Source organism: Rana temporaria, chromosome 1 (assembly GCF_905171775.1).
Source record: "Rana temporaria chromosome 1, aRanTem1.1, whole genome shotgun sequence".
Classification (NCBI taxonomy): Eukaryota; Metazoa; Chordata; class Amphibia; order Anura; family Ranidae; genus Rana; species Rana temporaria.
The window spans coordinates 93,125,448-93,143,166 of NC_053489.1; the positions used below are offsets into that span (position 1 = coordinate 93,125,448).

Below are 17,719 nucleotides of genomic sequence, written 5' to 3' on the forward strand. Positions count from 1 at the left end.
AATGTCAGTGATCGTCTGTTCCCTGATATAGGGAACGACGATCAGTTATGTCACACATCCAGCCCCGCCCCCCTACAGTAAGAAACAGACACATTAGGTCACACTTAACCCCTTAGCGCCCCCTAGTGGTTAACCCCTTCACTGCCAGTGTCATTTTCACAGTAATCCGTGCATTTTTATAGCACTTTTCGCTGTGAAAATGAAAATGGTCCCAAAAATGCCGATCGCCGCCATTAGTAGTAAAAAAAAAAAAAATATTAATAAAAATGCCATAAAACTATCCCCTATTTTGTAGATGCTATAACTTTTGCGCAAACCAATCGATAAACACTTATTGCGTTTATTACCAAAAATATGTAGAAGAATACGTATCTTTTTTGGGGATATTTATTATCGCAAAAAAATATATATATTTTTTTCAAAATTGTTGCTCTATTTTTGTTTACAGCGCAAAAAATAAAAAAACGCAGAGGTGATCAAATACCACCAAAAGAAAGCTCTATTTGTGGGGGGAAAAAAAGGACGCCAATTTTGTTTGGGAGCCACGTTGCACGACCACGCAATTGCCAGTTAAAGCGACACAGTGCCGAATCGCAAAAAGGGGCAAGGTCCTTAACCTGCATAATGGTCCGGGTCTTAACTGGTTAATGCTGGCTTTTGGAAGATCTTTTGTTACTGTTGGGGTCTGTTGTTGCCGATGTGGATCTACAGTATTGTTGATGGGGGATCTATTGTTACTGGGGGGTCTGTTGTTGCCTGGCAGATCTATTGCTGCTGGGGGGTCTATTGGTGCTGGGGTGGGAAAAGGGACGTTGCTAGGTGGTGGACAGGGGGAGGAGACAAGGAGTGACCCCAAATATCCCCCAAAAATATATATAAATACATTTTTTCCTCAGTTTAGGCCGATACGTATTCTTCTACATATTTTTGGTAATAAACGCAATAAGCGTTTATTGATTGGTTTGCGCAAAAGCTAAAGCATCTACAAAATAGGGATAGTCTTATGGCATTTTTTATACTTTTTTTTTACTAGTAATGGCGGCGATCAGCGATTTTTATTGTGACTGCGACATTATGGCGGACACATCAGACACTTTTGACACTATTTTGGGACCATTGTCATTTTTCCAGCGATCAGTGCTATAAAAATGCACTGATTACTGTGAAAATGACACTGGCAGTGAAGGGGTTAACCTGTAGGGGGTGCTGAAGGGGTTAAAAGTTTCCTAGTGAGTGATTCCAACTGTTAGGGGGCGTTGCTTGGCGTGACATCACTGATCGTCGTTCCCTATGACAGGGAACAGATGATCAGTGACACTCTCACTAGGAAGAACAGGGAAAGGTTTGTTTACACTTACCTCTCCCCGTTCTTCAGCTCTGTGACCCGATTGCGGGACACCAGTGGCGATTGTGTCCGCTGGTCACGGAGCTCAGGACTGGGTCCGCGAGCATGCCGGTGGCGGCGTGCACGCGACCCACGGCTGGGCTCTAAAAGGCAACGTACCTGTACGTGCTTATGCCCAGCCGTGCCGCTCTGCCGACACATATCATCGTGCGGCGGTCCTTACGCAGTTAAGGTTAAACCGCCTCACTTCTAATTTTAGTGAATGGCCACGTGTCTTTTTAAATTCCCTTTCACTGAAAAGTTTTTCCCTATGCTAGAGTCATCAGTACGGTATTTGTACATAGATATCATATCCCCTCTCAAGCATCTCCTCTCCAGAGAGAATAAGTTCAGTGCTTGTAGTCTTTCTCCATAACCGAGATCCTCCAGTCCCTTAATTAGCTTTGAAAAATTAATTGATTCACATAGCCACACATGTATATTGCCACCATCCCTTGAATAGTATATTGTATAGAATAAACCTCAAGTATTATGGGATTTTGTAGGCAATTAGAGAAAAATATATTACATTTATAAAAATATATTTTTATTATGGAAAATTAACATAAAAATTCCCACATGGGAAATGAAAAATATTGCAGCAATACAGTGTCAATTATACAATAATTAATCAAGAATTATACAAGAATCTCTGTTGGGCATAAAGTGGTAGTCAAAAACTGTTTTTTCAGAAGTGATATTATTCCCTGAAGATTTGTGTACAACAGTACAATTTGAAACGCGTTGGAAATCCCCCTTCTACTGTATTCCTCTGTATACCTACCTATGAAAGGAACAGATGGGGACTACCAATTTATGTTGAACAGAGATTCTTGTATAATTGACACTATATTAATGCAATATTTTAAACTTCCCATGTGGGAATTATTATTGTAATTTGCCATAAAAAAATAAAAATGTTTAAATGTTATATATTTTCTTTGATTGCCTACAAAATCCCATAATACTTGGTTTATTCTATATTAATTAGCTTTGTTGCCCTTCTCTGGACTCTCTCCAGTTCACATGCCTCCTGAGGACTGGTCTCCAGACCTGGATGGCATATTCTAGGTGCGGCCGGACCAGAGTCTTGTAGAGTGGGGGAAATATAGTTTTATCTCTGGAGTAAATCCCCTTTTTAATGCATGCCAATTAGGGATGTCCCGATACCAATACTAGTATCGATATCGGTACCGATACCAAGCATTTCCCCCGAGTACTTGTACTCGGGGGAAATGCTCCGATGCCTCAGCTGATACCTGGGCAGGCAGGGGAGTTGCAAGTCTTCTCCCCCCGTGCCGTCTTTCCCCCATGCTCCGTGCTCTCTTTCCCCCGTGTTCCGTGCTGTGCTCTTTCCCCCGTGTTTGGTGCTATCCTCTCTTCCCCCCGTGTTCCATGCTGTCCTCTCCCCCCCCCCGTGTTCCGTGCTGTCCTCTCCCCCCCCCCCGTGTTCCGTGCTGTCCTCTCTCCCCCCTCAATTTGTCAGGATGGAGAGCGGAGGTAGGAGCCGCTAAACCCGGCTCCTACCTTTTCAGAATGAACAGTCAGTGATCACTGACTCTGTCCATTCATATAACTGAGCATCGTAACCTGTGTTTACGATGCTTCAGTTTATGAATGGAGAGGAGCTTCCCTCCATTCATTTCAGCTGAGGCTGCAGAGAAAGGGACTGGGGAATCTGTGTCCTTAGTCCCTTTCTCTGTCTTAAAGGGGAGATGTCAGGAGGTATGTTAAGACCCCTGATATCTCTCCAAAGACCCCCAACAGGGCTTATTAAAAAAAAAAAAATTGCAATAAATATAGAAAAAAAAAAATACAAAAAAAAAATGTAAATAAAAAAAAAAAAACACACTGACAATCCACCCCCCCCCCTAAAAAACACAAAAAAAAATCACTGTAAAAAAAAAAAAACCTGTCACATGACATTAAAAAAGAGTATCGGTAATCGGTATCGGTGAGTACTTGGAAAAAAAAGTATCGGTACTTGTACTCGGTCTCAAAAAAGTGGTATCGGGACAACCCTAATGCCAATATTCTGTTGGCTTTGCTTGCAGCATCTTGGAATTTCATGCCATTGCTGAGCCTATCATCTACTAGAACCCCCCCAGGTCCATTTCCATCCTAGATTCTCCCAGAGGATCTCCCCCTAGCAAGTAAATTGCATTCATATTTTTGGCACCCAAATGCATTACTATACATTTTTCAACATTAAACCTCATTTGCCATGTAGTTACACACCCCATTCATTTGTTTAGGTCTTCTTGTAAGGTTTCCTCATTTGCCATGTAGTTACACACCCCATTCATTTGTTTAGGTCTTCTTGTAAGGTTTCCACAGCCTGCGTAGAAGTTATTGCCCTGCTTAACTTGATTGAGCTGTTTATCCCATCCTCCAGATCGTTTATGAATAAATTAAACAGGATTGGTCCCAGGACAGAACCCTGGGGACCCCACTTTCCACACCAGACCATTTCGCTCTTTTAAACTTCAGTGTCTTTGTATTACCCTTGTGCTTCCTATTGCTGTGATTCATACTGAAACTAATTGACCCGTGGTCGCTGTCTCCTAAGTTGCCTCGTATTTCCACATCTGTGATCAGGTCTTTATTGTTAGTAATCAGTAGGTCTAGTCAGGGCCGATCCTAGGGTCACAGGCACCTGGGTGCAGAAATATTTCTGGCGCCCCCCCCCCCACATGGGCATCGTTGTTTTACTAACTCCTCCCCTTTGCAAATGTTTCTATGGCAACAACTCAACCTCAGAGATGCTCTTCCACGAAGTCTTCATTACCCTGGGATCCTTACATGATCTCTTAACAACAAACAAAATACAGGAAGAGAAGCAGAGTACTTTATTGGGACCTTGGGGCTTCTGTTAGATGTTCGGCGCCCCCACCTCTGCAGGCGCCTGGGTGCAGTGCGCCCTGTGCACCCTGCCTAGGATCGGCCCTGGGTCTAGTAATGCATTGTTTCTTGTTGGTGCAATCACCATTTGACCCATGAAATTGTCCTGCAAGATATTTAGGAAACAACGAGTCTTAGATGAATGTGCGGTTCCATCCGGTCAGTCTATGTCTGGATAAATAAAATCCCCCATTATATTGACACTTCCTATCCTTGCCACCATTTCAAACTGTGCTAGGAGTTCTGCCTTCCCCTCCTCCATCTGGTAAGGGGCCCTATAGCATACGCCCAGTATTAATTTCACCTGATGGTTTGGCCCTCACAGGGCCCTGATCTCAGGATTATTGAGTCTGTCTGGAATTGCATGAAGAGACAGAAGGATTTGAGACAGCCTACATCCACAGAAAAGTTGTGGATGGTTTCCCAAGATGTTTGGAATGACCTTCCTGTCAAGATCCTTCAAAAACCATGTGCAAGTGTACCTAGAAGAATTGATGCCGTTTTGAAAACAAAGGGTGGTCAGACCAAAAACTGGATTTGATTTGGACTTTCTACTGTTCCTTTACTTTCTATTATGTTAAATTATAAAAATAAACTATTAACACCGTGGTTTTTAAAAATAATTCTTAAAGCAGAGCTCCACCCAAAAGGGGAAGCTTTGCTTACCTGCCTCCTAACCCCCCCCCCCCCCCCAGTGCCACATTTCTCACCTTTCAAGGGAGGGGGGAATGGGTACCTTGTTTTGACAGGTACCCCTCCCCAATTCTGGGAGACTTTGATGTGAGATCTCCTGGAGGTTTGTAATAGGAAACATATGTATATTGTATATTATGCTAAATTCAGTGCCGGGTACCCAAGCAGGCTGTTGTCCAAATCACATGTGGGCAAGGAGAAGTCTGGCAAACAAGCCTGCACAATTTGCTCTTCAGTGTACACTTGCATAGAAATTTCAGAAAACGGTTGCTGGATGAGAGTAGTAGCGTGAGTGGAAGGCAAGTTACAGGCATATTTTCCTACCTGCAGTGCAGCCAACTGGTTATATTGACTATTACAGTCAAACCACAATGTCACTACTAACTGTAGGGATTTACAATTACAATTCATTCAAATAATTACATACAGGAATATAGGACAACTAAAACATGTATTTAGTGTTTTAAAATCCATTGGAAGTCACTGCACACTATCCAGGGGGTATCTTCCCAGGTGCACTGCAGCAGAGTAATATACAGTGCCTTGCGAAAGTATTCGGCCCCCTTGAACTTTGCGACCTTTTGCCACATTTCAGGCTTCAAACATAAAGATATAAAACTGTAATTTTTTTTGAAGAATCAACAAGTGGGACACAATCATAAAGTGGAACGAAATTTATTGGATATTTCAAACTTTTTTAACAAATAAAAAACTAAAAAAATTGGGCGTGCAAAATTATTCAGCCCCCTTAAGTTAATACTTTGTAGCGCCACCTTTTGCTGCGATTACAGCTGTAAGTCGCTTGGGGTATGTCTTTATCAGTTTTGCACATCGAGAGACTGAAATTTTTGCCCATTCCTCCTTACAAAACAGCTCAAGCTCAGTGAGGTTGGATGGAGAGCGTTTGTGAACAGCAGTTTTCAGTTCTTTCCACAGATTTTCAATTGGATTCAGGTCTGGACTTTGACTTGGCCAATCTAATACCTGGATATGTTTATTTGTGAACCATTCCATTGTAGATTTTGCTTTATGTTTTGGATCATTGTCTTGTTGGAAGACAAATCTCCGCCCCAGTCTCAGGTCTTTTGCAGACTCCATCAGGTTTTCTTCCAGAATGGTCCTGTATTTGGCTCCATCCATCTTCCCATCAATTTTAACCATCTTACCTGTCCCTGCTGAAGAAAAGCAGGCCCAAACCATGATGCTGCCACCACCCTGTTTGACAGTGGGGATGGTGTTTTCAGGGTGATGAGCTGTGTTGCTTCGATTTTGATTTCATCTGACCAGAGCACCTTCTTCCACATGTTTGGTGTGTCTCCCAGGTGGCTTGTGGCAAACTTTAAACAACACTTTTTATGGATATCTTTAAGAAATGGCCATAAAGGCCAGATTTGTGCAGTATACGACTGATTGTTGTCCTATGGACAGAGTCTCCCACCTCAGCTGTAGATCTCTGCAGTTCATCCAGAGTGATCATAGGCCTCTTGGCTGCATCTCTGATCAGTCTTTTCCTTGTATGAGCTGAAAGTTTAGAGGGACGGCCAGGTCTTCGTAGATTTGCAGTGGTCTGATACTTCCATTTCAATTATCGCTTGCACAGTGCTCCTTGGGATGTTTAAAGCTTGGGAAAAAATTTTGTATCCAAATCCGGCTTTAAACGTATCCACAACAGTATCTCGGACCTGTCTGGTGTGTTCCTTGTTCTTCATGATGCTCTCTGCGCTTTAAATGGACCTCTGAGACTATCACAGTGCAGGTGCATTTATGCAGAGACTTGATTACACACAGGTGGATTCTATTTATCATCATTAGTCATTTAGGTCAACATTGGATCATTCAGAGATCGTCACTGTACTTCTGGAGAGAGTTTGCTGCACTGAAAGTAAAGGGGCTGAATAATTTTGCACGCCCAATTTTTCAGTTTTTTATTTGTTAAAAAAGTTTGAAATATCCAATAAATTTCGTTCCACTTCATGATTGTGTCCCACTTGTTGATTCTTCAAAAAAAAAAAAGTTTTATATCTTTATGTTTGAAGCCTGAAATGTGGCAAAAGGTCGCAAAGTTCAAGGGGGCCGAATACTTTCGCAAGGCACTGTAAGAAAGGATGCAAAAAGGAGATGGGTCTTGAGCAGCAGCATGTGTTGTATTCAGTGATTTATATTTCTAAGTATATTATATATTTTTGGCACTGCAGCAATCCTACTATGACAAATGTACATCTTGCACAGTAAAAAGAGAATTTTAACCATGGAACATTTAAGATTTATTGGAGAAAAGGAAAAATTCATAAAGGTGTTTCCACAAGCATAAATTCTTCTGACAGTTAAAGTGAAAATTGGCTTTGAATGATTGAAGATGACAGAAACCTAATGAGCTAATAATTCATTTGAAATGTGCCACTGACTTATATGATTGCAAGCAAGATTAATTAATTTAGTTTAAGTTTTAATATTCCAGCAATAGTTGTTATGTGGGAAAATTAGGACCAACAACCAACACATACCTTATGCATACAGTAGTCCCTGGGATTTAACATTTGAAAGAATTTAAAATAGAGGTACATTTCCTAGCAAACCAGATTACAGGTGTGCCCAGAAAATGAAATAGTCTGACTCATTCCAATAAAGAGGCACAAAGGTGTTGATTTACTAAAGGAATTAGGACTGTTTACTAAAGTTCTGAAGACTGTTTCACTGAACTTAAAAAATACTGTGAAATGGTTTTCATTACCCACTGTATTTTTTAGAAGTGATGTTCTCAGGCTCCTTTTTCACACGGGCACTATAGTGTTTGTAAATAAAGAAAAAAAAAATCCAAATAATGGAAAAAACACTGCGCTGAAACAAGAAAAAAAATTAAATGCTGCCAGTACCAAAAAAATTGTAGATACAAATTTACAGATATGTTAAAAAATATATATTCTTAGAAAAAATATATATATGGTACGGCGCAAAAACAATATAAATGATGAACCTGATAGTGATACCAAAGTGAGTAAATAATTTGAATAACAAACAAAAACTCAATATGAGGTTATATTATACGTGCGTATGCAAAATAAGTAAATTAATCCAAATATTTAAACCATAAATAGAAAAAGGGATAATGATATTAATTCATACGATCCAAGTTCATAGGTGTACAAAAAATGTGAAACAAAAATAGGTGAAAAAAAAAAATAGAAAAAAATCCCAAGGGTTAACAAGTGAAACCAGAATCTTCTCATCTCTAGTGATATGACATCAAAGAACAGATAAACTTCCTTCCACCAAATAGACACCCAAGTGTTAAAGAGATGTAGTCTCCTTACCCGCTGGTATGACCACAAGAGGTCAATTAGACCCCAAAGTGTTTATAGTCTCCCAAAAAGACCTGCAGCTGAATCGGATTCTTACACACTGGATCAGGCATTCTTAAGCATCTCAAAAGACAAAACAAAAGAGCCTTAAAGTGTTGACTGCGATAAAATGTATTTAATGAAAGTGGTAATGCACTTACAGGGAGTAGATGTATTGCGCAGGGATATACAAATTCTCGCTGACAGTGTGCAATCAATCTCGGCGTCTCCCCCTGTCCCGTACAGTGTTTGTAAGTTGTCTGTCAAAACCAGGCCCAGGCAATGATCACCGATACACCATGCACGTTGTTGCAACTGTGAAGCTGTGGTTTGCATCAAGGGCAAAAATAGAATAGGGCATGTAGCCGCTGCAGGTGATACCACATGCCACTGCGCCCCACAATTAAGGCTTCACTGTAAAATCACTCTTCAAACAAAGGTGTGGGAGGCAGCATATGCCAATTGCGTGCTAAATGCAGACCAGCCACTGACTACAAATTGATCCACTGCAGATCGCAATTTAGCTGCAAGGAACATGCAAAAGAGGTCTAAAGGTCTCTATTCAAATGAAAGCCAACAAGTTTGGCTGCTCCAAGTGGGTAGGCAAGACTGTGGGGTTGATTTACTAAAGGAAAATAGACTGTGCATTTTGCAAAGTGCAATTGCACTCTGCAAGTGCAGCTCCAGAACTTAGTAAATGAGGGGGCCCTGATGACTTCCATCATCCAATCATGTGCAAGCAAAAATGCATTTTTATTTTCCTTGCATGTGACTGGGTATTCTTTGCAAACTGAACCCTTACCCAATTCGCCAAGCTCTGGAGAAACTGCAGGGTGCAAAGTTCACAGTCTATTTGCCTTTAGTAAATCAACCCCTGTGGCCTGTTCATGGGGTGCACACCCTGTCACTAATGGTTAATTTCCAAAACCATAAAAACAACAGCACTAAAATAGTACAAACAGGGGGAAGTAGGTAACGCGCTTTACACAACTAGCATGCTTTGTCAGTTCTGATTAAGCACACAAGTCGTGTGAAATGCGTTACCTACTTACCCCTACTTGTACCATTTTAGTGCTGTTATTTTTATGACTTTGGAAATAAATCTATTGCATCGTGTATGGGAGTGTGGCCATCCTTCGTTAACTTAAAGGTCTTTATTCCTTTAGTAAACTAACTTCAATTCATTAAAGTGATGCACCACACAAAAAGTGCTACGTCTTCCTATAAATTTGCTTTGCCAGAAATGCTCAGTGTACATTGGCAGTGCATGCAAAAAAGAATCCTACACCTGTTTCTGCCAGTGTTCATCCCACACTGCTCCCACTCTTCGCAGAGTAAACCCAATGAATGAACAGATTTGAGGTCATCGCAGCAAACGTGGAAGTGTGCAGTTACCACTTTGGCTCAGTATGATCATCCCTACTCAGGGTTTCACAATCAGTACATATTACACCTTACTTGGCACAGCCTGTCTTCCTTTTTGACAGGTGGCACACCTGGTCTACATCTTTGCATTTAATACGATACAAAATATAGAAAAACAAGCAAGGAAAATGTGAAAGTCTCATGCAAAATATTACTTAAAATTAAACACTTCAAAATAACTAGAAATATGTGCTTTAAAGTACAATACATATACTTTCCCTTTAACCCAGATATGTTATTATATTAAGACCACAATTTTCCATGCACATGGGATCGGCCATTTTGGTCCTATAATCTCTCTACTAGTTAGAAACCACAAACTCTTTGCAGTAATGCTTTATAGCCAAAGACAATGAAGCCTAGGCTTGCTGGGTCTGGGCAATGGAGAGCAGGGTTTTTGTTTTGTTTTTTGTGACAAAAAGGAGGGAATAGTGACATACGCTTCCACTTAGCGAAATGTGAATTTTAACGAATGATCAACTTCAAACCTGTACTGAAATAAATATACTGTTGCTTGGCTGCCATACTGGTGCAATAGCCATGATGCTTCTGCGTCATTAACATGGAAGAAGCATGCAACAACTGAAGTCAGAAGCACTGATCTGAACACTTATTTTAGGTTAGTTAATCAGAAACTACAGAACCTATAGGAGCAACATGAAACTCAAGACACTTAACTTTCATTCAAAATCGTCAGCAATGACAACCTTTGTATTTCTTTCAGTACATGGTTCCATGAAAAAAAAAAACATAACGAAACACTGTATAAATATAAATACCTAGTAAAGCAGACATATTTTGGAAGATCCGAAGAAGCTCAGGGGTAACTGAAAGACAATTTTCCAGTGTTGCTAACCTAGAAAAAAAAACAGGAGATCATTGAAAAACATCATAGATTGAATGACTGACAGATCAGAGCACGTGTACATACACATAAGTTTTGCCATCCCTCACTGTTACTAGAAGCAGGTATCTGGTACTGCAGCAAGTGCTCCATTGAGACTTGGGTACACTAATGTAAAAACTGTCCAGCAAGTCATGAGTATGGACTTGGAGGGTAAGTTGGCCAGTTCAGTGTCCTGCAGATTTCTTTCCACCACAGAATTCATTAATGGTTAGTAACAAGCTTGGAATTTAGAACTATGATTGGACACTTAAATGCATATTGGAATCATATTCTACAATTAGAAATAGTTTTGCAGTACCCCCCTAGTTTTCTACTTTGCAGGCTTAGTTCCAAGTGAAGTTGCAAACTAAGATACCCAACCTTTTCACCAAAGTTTCGGAAAGAAACAAGCAATTGGTCGGTAATCCAACTTGCCGGCATAAACTACTAGACACAATATTTTCTCTGGGTATACACCAATCAGCCCTAACAATGTGACCACCCACTATAACACTTTGAGGCAAGCACTTCTCTAGACCTCTGAATGTATGCTGTGATATCTGCCACAAGCCATCAGTAGCAGATCCTTTATGTAATTTAGGTTGCAAGAAAGGCCTTCGTGGATCTGACTTACAGTGGATATAAAAAGTCTACACACTCCTGGTAAAATGTCAGGTTTCTGTGATATAAAAAAAAATGAGACAAAGGTAAATCATTTCAGAACTTTTCCACCTGTTATGTGACCTATAAACTGTACAACTCAATTGAACAATAAACTGATTTTTTTAAGGGGGGGGGGGGGGTTTAAAAAAATAAATAATAATATGGTTGCATAAGTGTGCACATCCTTACACTAATACTTTGTTGAAGTCCCTTTTGATTTTATTACAGCACTCAGACTTTTTGAGTGAGAGTCTATCAGCATGGCACATCTTGACTTGGCAATATTTGCCCACTTTTCTTTGCAAAAACACTCCAAATCTGTTAGATTGCGAGGGCATCTCCTGTCGACTGCCCTCTTAAGATCACCCCACAGATTTTGAACCGGATTCAGGTCTGGGCTCTGGCTGGGCCATTCCTAAACTTTAATCTTCTTCTGGTGAAGCCATTCTTTTGTTGGTTTGGATGCATGCTTTTGGTCGTTTGTCATGCTGAAAGATGAAGTCCCTCCTTATGTTCAGCTTTCTAGTAGAAGCCTGAAGGTTTTGTGCCAATATTGACTGGTATTTGGAACTGTTCCTAAATCCCTCTAGCTTGACTAAGGCCCATGTCCCAGCTGAAGAAAAACAGCCCTAAAGCATGATGCTGCCACCACAATGCTTCACTGTGGGTATGGTGTTCTTTTGGTGATGAGCAGTGTTTTTGCGCCAAACATATCTTTTTGGAATTATGGCCAAAAAGTTCAACCTTGGTTTCGTTAGACCCCAACACCCCAACACATTTTCCCACATGCTTTTGGGGAGACTTCAGATGTGTTTTTGCAAAATGTGGGATGCTTTTCTTAGCAAGAAAAGGCTTTCGTGCTACTCTACCCCATAGCCCAGACATATGAAGAATACAGGAGATTGTTGTCACATGTACCACACAGCCAGTACTTGACAGATATTTCTGCAGCTACTTTAATGTTGCTGTAGGCCTCTTGGCAGCCTCCCAGACCAGTTTTTTTCTTGTCTTTTCATAAAGTTTGGAGGGACGTCCAGTTCTTGGTAATGTCACTGTTCTGCCATATTTTCACCATTTGATGATGACTGTGTTCCATGGTATATCTAATGCCTTGGAAATTCTTTCGTACCCTTCTAATGACTGATATCTTTTAACAATGAGATCCCTCTGATGCTTTGGAAGCTCTCTGCGGACCATGGCTTTTGCTGTATGTAGGATGAGACTAAAGGCCCGTACACACGGTCGGACTTTCGTCCAACAGACTTTTGTTCGAAGTACAAACACGCATGCCCAGGACCAATGTTAAAATCAACCAACAAAAGCAGAAGTTAACCAAAGGGTGGTGATAAAGAGCAGAAAAGAGCAAAAAAGACATGCGATGTTGGGAAAGTTTTAGAAAAGTTTGCAGAAAAGTCTGAGCATGTGTATGCTATGGGTGTGACCAGACAACTTTCTTCGGACAAAAATCCAAGGGAAAGTTTGTCGGATGTCCGACCGTGTGTATGAGGCTTAAGAAATCATCAGGAAACACCTACTAGAACAGCTGAACTTTATTTTGGGTTAATCAGAGGCACTTTAAATGATGGCAGGTGTGTACTGACTCCTCTATTTAACATGAGTTTGAATGTGATTGATTAATTCTGAACACAGCTACATCCTCAGTTATAAGAGGGTTAGCACACTTATGCAACCAAATATATATTGAGTTGTACAGTTTATAGGTGGAAACATTTCTGAAATGATTTATCTTTGTCTCATTTTTTTTACATCACAGAAACCTGACATTTTAACAGGGGTGTGTAGACTTTTTATATCCATTGTATTTTTCCAAAACTTTGCACAGCTGCTCAATTGGATTGAAATCTGAAAAATTTGGAGGCTAAGTCAACACCTCAAATGTGATGTTTTGTTCTTCAAACCATTCCTGAATTCATCAGACCTGGCCACCTTCTTCAATTGCTCTTTGGTGCATTTCTGATGCTCATGTGCCCATTGTGAGTGCCTTGGAATGTGGACACAGGTCAGCATGGGGGTACCCTGACTGGTCTGTGGCCCCATACGCAAACTGTGATACAATGTGTGTTCTGATACCTTTCAATCGGAACCAGCATTTGAACAGCAGTAGCTCTTATATTGGATTTGCTCCTTATTTGCATCAATAAGCCTCAGCTGCCCATGACCTGTCTCCAGTTTTGCCCGTTTTTCTTCCTTGGACAACTTTTGGTAGTTCCGACCACTGCAGATCGAGAACATCCTACAAGAGTTGCTGAACCGGCCAAGATTCGAACCATATCTGGCCAGCTTTCTGTATGTAGGGTGAATCTTTACTATCCCAAGCAAACAGGCAAAGCAAATGAGGCTTTATAATTCTTCCTAACAGGCAAGATAATTTGGCTTTTTGCAAGTACAAAACATAATAAAAATCTTTAAAATTATAATATACTAATTTATTTCATCTCTTGTCTGCAAGGAAGATAGGTGAAACCCAAATACTACAATGTGTTTCTTAAAAAGCAAATAATACAAGTAGCAGTGGAATCCCCAGCAGAGTGTTGACAACTGTATCCATATTTCTGCTGTCAAAGAAAATGTGATACAATAGTAAAGAGAGTTTCCCAAGCTGCACTGGCTATGTTCCAGTCATCCATGATAAGGGAGTCATCAGGTAAATATGATATCCATTTCTAGATGTCAGGAAACTCTAAGCACTAGAACTAAATGAAAAAATGACCTCTGGGTGATGCCATTTCTTCAGCCAGAGAATGCAAAATGCCTAAAAGGTGTCGCCAGTAACCAAATATTTTTTTTTTCCTACAAAAAAAAAAAAAAAAGCAAAACAATAGTATTGAAACCATTTGTAGCACTATTTTGCAGACTTTCTGCCATTAAGGCTCCCTGCACACCAGCATTTTTCATAAGCTCAAAAAAAGCTGGAAAAAAGGCTGGATGAAAATTGTCCCAGCTTCTAGTAGCATTTTAGAAGCTTTTAGGAGCAGTTAGGAGCAGTTAGGAGCATTAGCATGTTGTTAGTGTTTTTTTGCAGTACATAAAGAAGAAAAAGAAAAAGAAACACTCAAAAAAAATCTGATAGGGCTCTTTCACACGGGACGGATCTGTGATGATCCGCCCCGTCAACCTCCACTTGCTCAGCGGGGATTGCTTCGCTGATCTGGCGGATGACAGGGCGGTCCCCGCACACTGTGCAGGGACCGCCTTGTCAGATCTCCGCTCTCCCCTATGGGGGAATCGGATGAACACGGACCGCCTGTCCGTGTTTACCCGATCCGATGACGAATGGAAAAATAAGGTTTTCCTCCGTCTGCAGAAACGGAAGATTGCGGACCCGGATGAGATTGGGTATCAGTGGATGTTTATCCGCTGACACCTGAAATCTCATAGGGATCAATGTATGTCCCTTTTTCATCCGTATGGATGAAAAAGCGTACATACGATCCGCATGAGTGAAAGAGCCCTTAGGCCTCTTGCACACATAGTTACACAAAAGCCGTTAGGCCTCTTGCACAAGAAAAATTACCATCTAAACAATACTAGTACTGAAAACCTTTGGAGCACTATTTTGCAGACTTTCTGCTATTATTTCTAATCATTAAGGTCCCTTGCACACCAGCGTTTTTCATAAGCTCAAAAAAAGTGGGAAAAAAATGCTGGATGAAAATTGTCCCAGCTTTTAGTAGCATTTTAGAAGCATTAGGCCCCATGCACACGAGACGCTGCTAAACTCGAGTTCAGAGGCATTTGGGCATTTTTTTCAACTGCCCCTGAACAAATTTAATGTTATCCTATGTGTCCATACACACAATCACGTTTTTTGGCATTTTAAAGCAGTTGGGTTTATGTCCGTTTTTTCAGACGCAAAATTTTGGGTTCAGAAGCGTTTTAAACTTTGGGGGGTCTACAATGTCTTTGAGATAAGCACTGACAGCCGCAAACGCGGTAAAACGCTGCAAATCGCGGCAAAATGCTGCGCAATTCGCGGCAAAAACAGACGTTTTAAACGCCGGTTTTTGCCTTTGAAAACGTGAGTTTAGAGGTGTTTGTAATTGCTTCTCGTGTGGATGGGGCCTTAGCATGCTGTTAGTGTTTTTGCAGTACACGACGAAGGAAAAAAATAAAAAAACGCTCAAAAAAAGCTAGGCCTCTTGCACACAATACACGGAAGCCCATTTACGTAGCACTGTGCTGGAAGATGACAAAAAGGCTCCAGTGTAAACAGGAAAACGACTAGTGTTTTAAGAATCTTTACCCAGAAAGGGCCCTGGTAATCAAAGATGATCTGTGATCAAATCCATAATTCCTTATTTGTTATACTGCATTCACTTTATTAAGAGTCTGTGATCATTTTAAAAAAAATTGTGCAAAAAGTATATACCAGTATATTGCAATTTTATAAACACGCCATTATTAGATGTATAGTGGTTCAGAGTTCTCCCAAAATATAACTGTGGCTCAAGAGATTAGAGCAACAGATTAACATTAAGATTTTCCAGTAAACTATTTTAAAATGTTGGCAACTATAAACTGTAAAAATCAATGTAGGGCCAATTAGAGATCTAAACAAAAAAAGGGTTACATTTATGCAAACACGGATTGCACTTACAATCATTTTAAGAGCAATGACAGATACTGACACAATAAGCATGCTAGTGCTGCCCTCATCAGCTCACCCAAAGTAACACTATAAAACTATAAATATTCACATATACAGTACATATAAATACGTGAATGGTACTGTACAAATGATTAAAAAAAAACATTCTAATAAACTATCATACCTCTACACAGAAGTCATTTGTATGAGGTGGATATTTAACATAACCATATTATTTCTTCTGCATAAGAAATAATAATAATGTGGCTAAATATTTGCAAGAAATATAAACGTGACAACTATTCTGCGATTTCATTCATGAGAAAGGGATTTAAAAAATGTGCTGGCATGTTATGCGTTAAATCCAATGAGGTGCATACCACGCATGGACTTCTCTCTTTAGTATACATCTGACAGTTTTATGGGGCCCCAGGAGTACAGCTATTGCTGACAGGATAGAATCGATGCTCTTACATACATCTCTGCCCACTCCTCCCTCAAATGTTCATTTACCTTTGTATATCGTGTGAATGAGTGCACATAGGGTGCATCCAGAAAGTATTCACAGCGCCTCATTCCAAAATGGATTAAATTTATAATTTTCCTCAAAATCTTATAAACAATACCCCATAATGACAACATGAAATAAGTTTGTTTGAAATCTTTGCAAATTTATTAAAAATAAAAAAATAAATCACATGTACATAAGTATTCACAGCCTTTGCCATGACACTCAAAATTGAGCTCAGGTGCATCCTGTTTCCACTAATCATCCTTGAGATGTTTTTACAACTTAGTTGGAGTCCACCTGTGGTAAATTCAGTTGATTTGACACGATTTGGAAAGGCACACACCTGTCTACAGTTAACCACTTCAGCCCCGAACCATTTTGCTGGTCAATGACTGAGCCACTTTTTGCACTGCGCCCCTTTAACTGACAATTGTGCGGTCGTGCGATGTGGCTCCCAAACAAAATTGGGGTCCTTTTTTCCCCACAAATAGAGCTTTCTTTTGGTGATATTTGATCACCTCTGCGGGTTTTTTTTTTGCGCTATGAACAAAAATAGAGCGACAATTTTGAAAAAAAAACTGAATATTTTTTACTTTTTGCTGTAATAAATATCCCCCAAAAATATATAAAAAAACATTTTTTTTCCTCAGTTTATGCCGATACGTATTCTTCTACATATTTTTCGTAAAAAAAATCGCAAAAGGCGTTTATTAAATGGTTTGCACAAAAGTTATAGCATCTACAAAATAGGTGATAGTTTAATGGCATTTTTATTTTTTATTTTTTTACTAGTAATGGCGGCGATCAGCGATTTTTATCAGTACTGCGACCTTATGGAGGACACTTCGGACACTTTTGACACAATTTTGGGACCATTGGCATTTTTATAGCGATCAGTGCTATAAAAATGCATCGATTACTGTAAAAATGTCACTGGCAGGGAAGGGGTTAACACTAGGGGGCGAGGAAGGGGTTAATTACGTTCCCTAGGTGTGTTCTAACTGAAGGGGTGGGGTGGGACTGACTAGGGGAAATGACAGATCGCTGTTCATACATTGTATGAACAGACAAACAATCATTTTTCCCCCTGACAGGACCGGTTTACACACACAGCTCCCGGTTCTCGCTCTGTGATCGCGCGCGCCGGACACGAGCGTCGGCACCAGGGGCGAGCAGAGGGCGCGCACGTGCCCCTAATGACTGGAATGCGAAAAGACGTATACCTGGTCGGCTAGTGGTTAACAGTGCATGTCAGAGCACAAACCAAGCCATGAAGTCCAAGGAATTGTCGGTAGCCCTCTAAGACAGG

At 40.4% G+C, this 17,719-nt stretch overlaps 1 protein-coding gene across 2 annotated transcripts in view; it reads right to left on the minus strand.

The window, feature by feature from the left end:
- The window catches only part of IPO11 (importin 11), a 652,108-nt gene that overhangs the window by 326,283 nt on the left and 308,106 nt on the right, over nt 1-17,719 (minus strand). For both annotated transcript variants that reach the window (XM_040340423.1, XM_040340415.1), the window contains one exon: nt 10,521-10,597. In XM_040340423.1, coding sequence (XP_040196357.1) covers nt 10,521-10,597 — 77 coding nt within the window. The remainder of the gene's footprint in view (nt 1-10,520; nt 10,598-17,719) is intronic.